General features: G+C 51.9%; 1 protein-coding gene across 1 annotated transcript in view; it reads right to left on the minus strand.

Moving 5' to 3' along the window:
• Positions 1 to 1,497: 1,497 nt before the first annotated feature.
• The window catches only part of LOC113214108 (regulator of microtubule dynamics protein 1-like), a 10,578-nt gene continuing 3,777 nt past the window's right edge, over positions 1,498 to 8,298 (minus strand). Inside the window, exons 3-7 of the mRNA XM_026433378.2 lie at positions 7,368 to 7,631; positions 3,665 to 3,720; positions 3,205 to 3,342; positions 2,643 to 2,757; positions 1,498 to 1,841 (exon numbers count right to left, since the gene is read on the minus strand). Of these exons, the coding sequence (XP_026289163.1) occupies positions 1,797 to 1,841; positions 2,643 to 2,757; positions 3,205 to 3,342; positions 3,665 to 3,720; positions 7,368 to 7,631 (618 nt within the window). The 3' untranslated portion in view covers positions 1,498 to 1,796. The remainder of the gene's footprint in view (positions 1,842 to 2,642; positions 2,758 to 3,204; positions 3,343 to 3,664; positions 3,721 to 7,367; positions 7,632 to 8,298) is intronic.

The raw sequence follows: 8,298 nt of genomic DNA on the forward strand, positions 1-8,298 counted from the left end.
TCTCTCTCTCTCTCTCACCTACCTCTTACCTCTCTCTCTCTCTCTAACACAGAAGGGAACGCCATAAGGGGCTATGTGGCCACAGCTAACGCGCTGGTAATGGGCAATCAGGGCGGACAAAACGCTAGGCCACTGGCACTCGTAGGGGGAAGCTGATCCCCTGAGCCAGAGAGAGAGGGGGGAGAGAGAGAGGGGGGGGGAGTATAGGTGTGTTACAACTTGGCTACCCCTAAGCGGCGCGTAGAAAGAAGACCGCCACAAAAATGAATGTGGACAACGAAATGTTTTTTCCACGCGCGAGACAAATTTTTCGAAACGTCCTGCGGGGAAAAAAGAAACAGCTGCCGGAGAAAAAAAAAACTTGAGATCACCGGCGTGGAAAGCACCATCAGCACACCCAACTTTTCTTTATCTTGCTCTGTTAAACTCTTTCACTCTCTCTCTCTGCCCTGTTTTTTTCCTCTTGATGGAGGGGGGGGGGTCTTATACCTGCGCAAGGGCGGTGAGATGTCCGCATGCCCGCGCGTCCAACAGCTAGAGGCGGAGGGGTGGGGCGGGACGGGGTTGCCCACGTGACCAGAGCCCTTTGAAGCCCTGCTCGGTACTGCTCCCGGAACAACAAACTTTCGATGGGACCCCATGAGCTGAGTCGCGCAGCTACTTTGCTGTACCCCCCCCCCCGCCTTTCCGCCTCCCTTCTCTTATCTCTTTTGGTTGCCCCACTCGCGTCCACTCGCGACGTGTCTATGCCACCGAGCAAATAAGGGACCGCGTTGGTTTTAACGAGTCAACTCCGTAAGGCAGCGGCCGGGAAGGGCGGCAGCGGCACGCGAATTTTCCTCCTCCCAGTGTGCTGCACTGTAAATTGATTACGAACAACAGGTACGAATAATACAAACCAAAATCTTCGTAGCTTACGAAGGATTTTGGGGCGTTGTAGTAGGGACCATCCAGAAAGTACGTCCGATTTTTCTAAGATTCGTTCAGCGAAAAGGGGAAATGAGCGCCTGCGAGGCTCAAGGTAGGCCAGCCCGCAGAACACTCATGCACTACATACGAGAAGTTGCCTACCCACCAGGCGCTCCGAGAGCTAGCACGGGATGAACTTGGCAGTTTTGGAACAGCGAATCACGGACGTACTTTGTGGATGACCCCTTATAAACTAGTTCTTCGGAAGATTTAACGCAGGAAAAAAATCGTGGCTCTGCCTTTAGCACCGGGCTGAAAAAATTAATTGAAGAGACTCGGCTAATTTATTTAGAACCAGGGCTATTTGCACGGAATTGATATTCTTTTATTTATTTTTTTTGCGTGCACGAACTTCTGCTCGACAAACTATCGCTTTGCAATACAAAACTACGTGGGAGAGAGATATAGGGCAGTAACTATTGTCTTTGTTTACAAGCTCAGTGCAACAAAAATACGTCGGCAGACACCTGATCAGTTGCAGAAGTCCACTTCATTGTGGTGTGTTTTTTCTAGGGAAAACGCAGTGTATGATGTTTTTGTTTTTATTTTATTACGTATTAAGAATAAGCTAACAAATATTACAATATCAGTCTATCAGAGACAAGACAAGACAGAAATAATCTGCTTACAGATAAAAATAGTTAAAGAACGGACGATCGGAAGTAAAAGAAAATACTGCGCATTTATTCCATTGAAATTAAAGCTATTCCCCATTTACACTACATAACTGTCGCTCAGCATGTTGGTTCCGGTGCTCAGCATGTTGGTTCCGGTGATTTAGTCGGCCGCGGGATTCGTGCGCCTCCCCGAGCGGGAGTGAAGTGCCATCAGTCGCTCCACGTCTGCAGGAGCTGCGTCGCCTCCAGCTGCGCCTGCAGAACAGAGCGAGGAAGCTTTCTCAAACCACCACTCCGCTAAATGGCATACACCCCGCACCCAACACCTGCCACCCCAAACCTTAACAACAGCCAACCTAGAGAAACATGCAAATCGACTGATGTTCATGTACCGGGTGTAACTGTGGATGCGCAGCAGTGTTGCGGGCTTGCCTACCCAATTCGCTCGTAAGGCGCCATGGCCCCTGCAGCCCTGGTGGGTATGCAATCCCGCAACTTTGCTGCGCATTTTCTCAGTTACACCGGGTAGAACCTTTCGAGTTGAAAACAAGGTTCCCGTGAAAGAAAAAATAACAAAAAAAAACCTGTCCCACTGTAAAGTCTGCCCTACTTTCTTTCGCAGAATCACCACGCCGCATTAATGACCATATTAAGTATGGTCGTTGGCCGCTCGAGACGACAGCGGAGCCCAAACTGATGATCCGATGGCGAATCACATGCGATACGGGGCGTGGGCGGGAGAGGCAGACAGACAGAGACAGAGATGTCTCGTGACCTGCACCTCTAACTCGAGAACCTATAATCGTGAAGGGAGGTCGGGAGGTCGGGCGAGATGGATGAGCCGTGTAAGGGGACGTGATGGCTGCCCCCGCCACCTCTCTCTCTCTCTCTCTCTCTCTCTCGCTCTCTCTCTCTCTCTCTCTCTCTCTCTCTCTCTCTCTCTCTCTCTCTCTCGCTCTCTCTCTCGCTCTCTCTCTCTCTCTCTCTCCCTCTCCTCTCTCTCTCTCTCTCTCTCTCAGCCGCCCTCGCCCCTCGCCCGCTATGAGCCCGGCTCACCTTCACGTCAGACTGCTCCCGGGGCGCGCGACGCGCTGCCCGCTCCACGTAGGTGCGGGCGCGCTCGGGGTCGCTCATGGCCAGCAGGGTCTTCCCCAGCATCAGGTCGTTGAGGCTGCGAACACGGAAGAAATTAATCAAAATGAAAGAGTGCTTCGAAAAGTACAAAAATAGCATGTAGAATTTGCCAACCGTAAACGTTATAGTCGTACCGCTAAACACGCGAAAAACAAATCCGTAGTCAAGAAAAATATTCTTCACGGACCAGGTAAACGTTTGCTTAGGGCCAAAAATAATTTTTCTTTCATCAAGGAAAATTATATTAGAGCATGAAAGTTTTCTTTAATCAAGTAGTAAACAAAAATATTCTTGATTGAAAGCAAAGCATGATACAAGAAAAACTTATTCTTGGACCAAAGCAAAAAAAAAAATTCTTTTTAGCTTTTTTAAAGAATGTTTCTTTTTATCTGTGGAAAACTTTTTTGGCAGTAGTGTACTTGCTGCCGTTCGGTTCCCGGCCGGGCCCGAGGGGCGTTCGGATCCATTCCGATCGTTCGCTCACCAGGAGTTGTAGAGCGCGTCAGCCTCGAGCAGCCAGTGCAGCGCCTGCCGCAGGCCCTCGCTCGGGGCGGGCACCGTCTGCCCGCCAGCCTTTACCGCCTGTCGCTCGAACCAGTTGAGCTGCGACACCTCGTAGAACCTGTTGGACAAGAAGAAGGGACTCAGACAGGTGAAGGGAGTGCAGATCCGTGTACGCACAGTTCCGTTGTTCCGCGTCTCCTGAGCCCAGCCAGCGAAAGAGGAAAGAAATAAAGGCGCTTTCGAAAGGCCGCCTTACGAAATAGGGCTCTCAAAACCCAAACCAGCGGTTACTCGGGTAGCAGTGGGTTCCGACGGGGTCTATCCGGGTACCCGGGTGCCGGGTGCGACCTAATCTACGATCTGATCTACACGGGGGCCATCGTACGGGAGCGATCGTACGGAAGCCATCACACGCGAGTCGTCACCCAGGCGTCACTCACCACATGCCCAGCATGGTGCGGGGGGCGCCGTCGTGGGGCAGGAGCTGCACGGCGCGCTGAAACACACACAGAGACACACGCAGACATCAGTCGGGGAGGCCGGAGATGAGGTTCAGAGAGAGCGATGCATATTGGGTGGGCCCGGCCGGCGGGGGGCAGAGCGAGGCGATCTCGTTTCGAGATCTCGTTGCATCTGCTGACTGGCAAGCAGCGGCGCGCCAGCATTCAAACGGTTCCCTCTGGAGGCTCCGACGGCCTGTGGCGCGGGCGAGCTGTCAACGCCAACGGCATACACTGTTACCAACCCACGGTCAAAGACGCCTGATGTTGGCGTTATGAAGAAAAACGCCAATAATCTGTCCCCATTTTTAAAAGACACGCCAACCAATTTGCAATATAGAAACCAACTAGATAGAGAGAATGGGAAAAGACTTATTAAGATCCACGCTTCCAAAAAAAAAAGACCAAAAGAGAGTCCTACTGCCAGCTAAGTGGACAAGGGCGCGCGACCAAACAAACGAATAAAGCAGAAGAAAGCAGGGTGCAGTTGCACCTAGGGGAGGGGGGTGTGGTGATCTGACGCCACAAGCGCGCGGTCCAAGGCGCCGTCGTCACCCCGACACGCGCGCACACTGACTTCTCAAGAATTTCCCCCTCCCCCTCCTCCCCCCGCACCCTCCCGTTTCCAGGCCCCCTGGTGCTGCTCGCCCTGGCTGCCGATCCCGACAAGCGGTCCCTCCAGGCGAGGGCGCCAGCAGAGGTCGCGGGCCGGGGTGGTGAGGGCGGCGGGGTCAGGACCGTTGGGGCTGCGTGTTTCGTGATTTGGAATCCCGGCCCAGCCCAGGCCGCCCCTCCGCACTCCACCCCACACCGCGTCACCCCAGAAGGCGGGGCGGGCGGCCCTTGGCTGTGCTCCGGACACGACTTCCGCTTCCGGCAGCCTCCAACATAACGCCATACTGTAACACGGCTTGGAGGAGGGTGGCGATGTGGAGAGGGGGGGGGGGGGAGGTGACAACCGGCCGGACAGCCCCCCGGCCTGTCGTGGACACCGTCGAATGAAAATGAGTTCAGAGGACGACACCCCCCTCCCCTTCCTCTCCTCCCGTTTCCACCATTCTTCCTCTCTGTCTGCAGAAAGAAAGGAAATTCTCGTCTTATTTGCAAAGAATTCGCGTGCTGGGTGCAATGTGAAAAGACAATGTTTGGCTCGTCATACGCCGCCTGCCAAGCGAAGGGTAGGCCGACCGCTCCACCGCGGAGCCCCGCACAACTAGGGTCCGCCTAACAACTAGGCGTTCTCGTCCGCGACAGGGAACACGAACGGTCCGTGATAATTCGAATAAACCACGAGCTTAGCTGGAGGAGGGCCCGGGGGGGGGGGGCGCAGAGCATGAAAATTATCATTGGACACCAAACATTAAATTGGCATCGACAGTCGATGGAACTTACTAGCCTGATTCTGTGCTGCGGCTGCCGATATCTTTCCATGTTATTACCGGAGACCGCATCGGACGTTTTCAATCACGGAAGGGGTGTTGTGGGGGTGAATCCAGTGGAGAGGGTTAGAGGGGGGTGGAGGGGGGTGGAGGAGAAGCCGAATTGATTTCAATTTTGGTGTGGCAACGGGAGGCCTGTTCGCGGGCTCAGCGGGATAAGGATGAAGGGAGGATCGGGAACAAAACGCCATTAATCCTGAGAGTGAGAGCGAAGGGAAGGGAGGGTGATTAGTGATTTATTCCCGAAAAGGAAAATAAAACTTTTCTATAAGTGACGGTAATTTGTCGTACCCAGCCCATATCATGAGTCCCTTGTATATTTTTTTAGTCAAGTTTCCTCTTGATCCCCGGGACCCTCTCAGGATACTTTCCCAACATCTCTTCACCCCAGCTGCCATGCCGGTGGTCCACAATATTCATGTGGAGAAAGGGGCAGGGGAGAAAGTCGGTTGCGCACCGCAGGGGGGAAGGACGAGGGGGGGGGGGGGATAGATAGCCATAATCCCCCAGGGCTCTACCACAATGGGCCAACCTCATGGAGAGAGGCGAGCGTGCAGTACACAGCGCGCCGTTACGTACGGTGCGGGCGGATAGCGCGAAGCGGTCCTTCAAGTTGCCTCGGGCAGCAGGGCTCACGTTTCTGCGAATCGAGTTGTTGTATGGCCTCGTATGACGAGAGCTTCCCCAATCGAGAGAAAGAGGGGCAAACATGCGACAGACATTCAAAAACGATGATGTTTCTGCCATTTGGAGAAAGTCTTCAAAGCATCACACAATACGATAGCAAACTTTCTTTTTCAAAGCACTGGTGGTTCGTAATTTTCCAATCACCACGCCTTGCATTAGAAAGCACTGCTTTAGCATAGCTTCGTATTCGTCAGCTGCGGTGCTTTCGCGTCTTTCTTTAAAAAGCGTTTCGACAGAGTGTCCTGTGGTCCAGCTCGCCCCTCGGTGATGCGATGGTCGCGGCGATGGTATGGCAACGGTATTGTATGGTAAGGCGAGCGGCGCCGGGGAAACCCAAGAGCATGTCGTCAGTATTGACTGCCCCCCCCCCCCCTCTTCATCCCTGGCCATCGTATGATTTTGAGGAAAAGAGAGAGGTCCACATTTGAGGAAACTCATCACATTTTAAGAAAGTCTGCTAAAAAAAGTGGGAATTTTACTCATTTTTTTATATCCCTCAATAAAATCAGTTGGCAATTCATGTGGAAATTTTAGTTGTCTCTTGTTTTTGAGTCGTTCATATAGCATGAGAGTTATCGGAAGTTGACCATCGGTTGTTCGGCTGAAGTGTTTTGAGTTTTCCTGTTAGTCCATATAATGCGCCATGGCCCCTGCGACACGAAACGGCATCCAGTACAATGCCGGCTGTTGGAGTTCTGTGGAAATGCAACAAGTGCCCGCGGTGGCATGACACTCTATCCCCGGGCGCCGCGCGGGCATGCTCTGCAAAATAATCTAACTGCATAACAAAATGACAGTTTAAACTGCAAAACGGAAAGTTTTTAAACTGCGTGAATAAAAGTCTTGAAGTTACAACGCAACTGCGAAACTCAACAAGTTCTACAGGGTGGTCTACAGACCCCCTTCTTTATTTTGCTTATCGTGTACCGGATGCAGGCGTGCGGGCGGGGTGCATACTCGCACGGGGCCATAAGGCGCCGTGGTGAGCGACGGTAGGCAAGCCTGCATGCGGTACAGTATAAGCAAAATAAAGGAAGGGGTCTGTGGACCGCCCTCTATACAGTTTAAACTGCAAAACTACTGTGCAGTTCAAACGTTTGTACTGTCAAACTAGCTCTATGCAGTTGTGCAGTTTAAAACTGTGGAACTTTTTAGTTTGTCAGTTTTAACTGCAAAACTATCATCTTGTTATACAGTTAGATTAGCAGAGTAATAAGAGTGTGGTAGAAACGACCCTAACGTTTTGGTCTGAAACTCAGACGTTGTTTTTTTACCGTGGGGTGGGTGGGGGGTCCTTCACATAAATTTTAGCTTAAACCGATTTTTCTGTTTTTCTTGATATTTTGTGATTTTTTCTTGATATTTTGTGATTTTTTCTTGATTTTTTGTGATTTTTCTGACTCTTCGTTAATTTTTTAAGATTTTTTAGTGATTTTTTTATGATTTTTTCGTGATTTTTCTAAGGGTGGAGACTGATTTTTTTTGAGTGAAGGACCCCTCGGACCCTCCTCGCTCACCTCCATGTCCTCCCGGATGTGGTCCACGCAGCGCAGCCTGTGCAGCGGGCCGCGCACCTCGGCGTACGCGTGGCGCAGGATGGACATCCACTGGTGGGCGCGGCCGCAGCTCGGGTCCAGCTGCAGCGCCAGCTGCACCGCCGCGTAGCCCTCGGCCACGAGGCGGTCGTGCAGCGCCTTCTGCTGACCGGAAGTCTTGAGCCGCTCCGCCTGGAGGTACCGGATGCGGCCCTCCCGCCAGAGGACTTCCGGGTGACGGCTCCCCTGCGCGAGCAAACATAATGTAAAATAATCATTTAACAAAATGATTCGCCAAACCAATAGCTTAACGAGGCATAACTAATTATTTAACCATGTGTAGCTAGCTACGTAACTTCATGGCTAAAAAAAAACACTATATGTTTTTAGCTAGATCCATTTTTTATTGTTTTTGCAACGTTGCTAAATCAACCGTTCAGAAGAACAACCGCGTACCTCCAAAGTGTGACGTCATATCTCCTCTCTTCCTATCACACTCTGACATCACATACCTTGCATCAGGTTTCTGACATCACATTTTGGAGGTACGCGGTTGTTCTTCTGAACGGTCAAAATATTTGGCTGCATCGCTAAATAATCAGTTATCAATTATTTAGATCATAAGAAGTTTAGCTATGGCTAATCTTTTTGTTTTCACAGCACAGAGTGCTGCAAATGTCGCGGTAAAGGATGAGGGGTTGGTAGGGACATTGTCACGAGCCAGGCTCTGCTCTGCCCAGGCTCTGTCCAGGCGGGGCCACTGACGGCTGCCCTCAGGGCCGGACCGCAGCTTGTGGAGCTTGTGGCGGGGCAGTGCGAGGGCGCGGGGCTCGGACAGTGCTGCCTGCATGACAAGGTGCATGTCGTGTGTCGTGTGTCACAAGCGAGAGTGAGCGAGAGAGAGAGAGAGAGA

The sequence above is a fragment of the Frankliniella occidentalis genome, unplaced genomic scaffold (assembly GCF_000697945.3).
Source record: "Frankliniella occidentalis isolate FOCC.00 unplaced genomic scaffold, Focc_3.1 Scaffold56, whole genome shotgun sequence".
NCBI classification, from domain to species: Eukaryota; Metazoa; Arthropoda; class Insecta; order Thysanoptera; family Thripidae; genus Frankliniella; species Frankliniella occidentalis.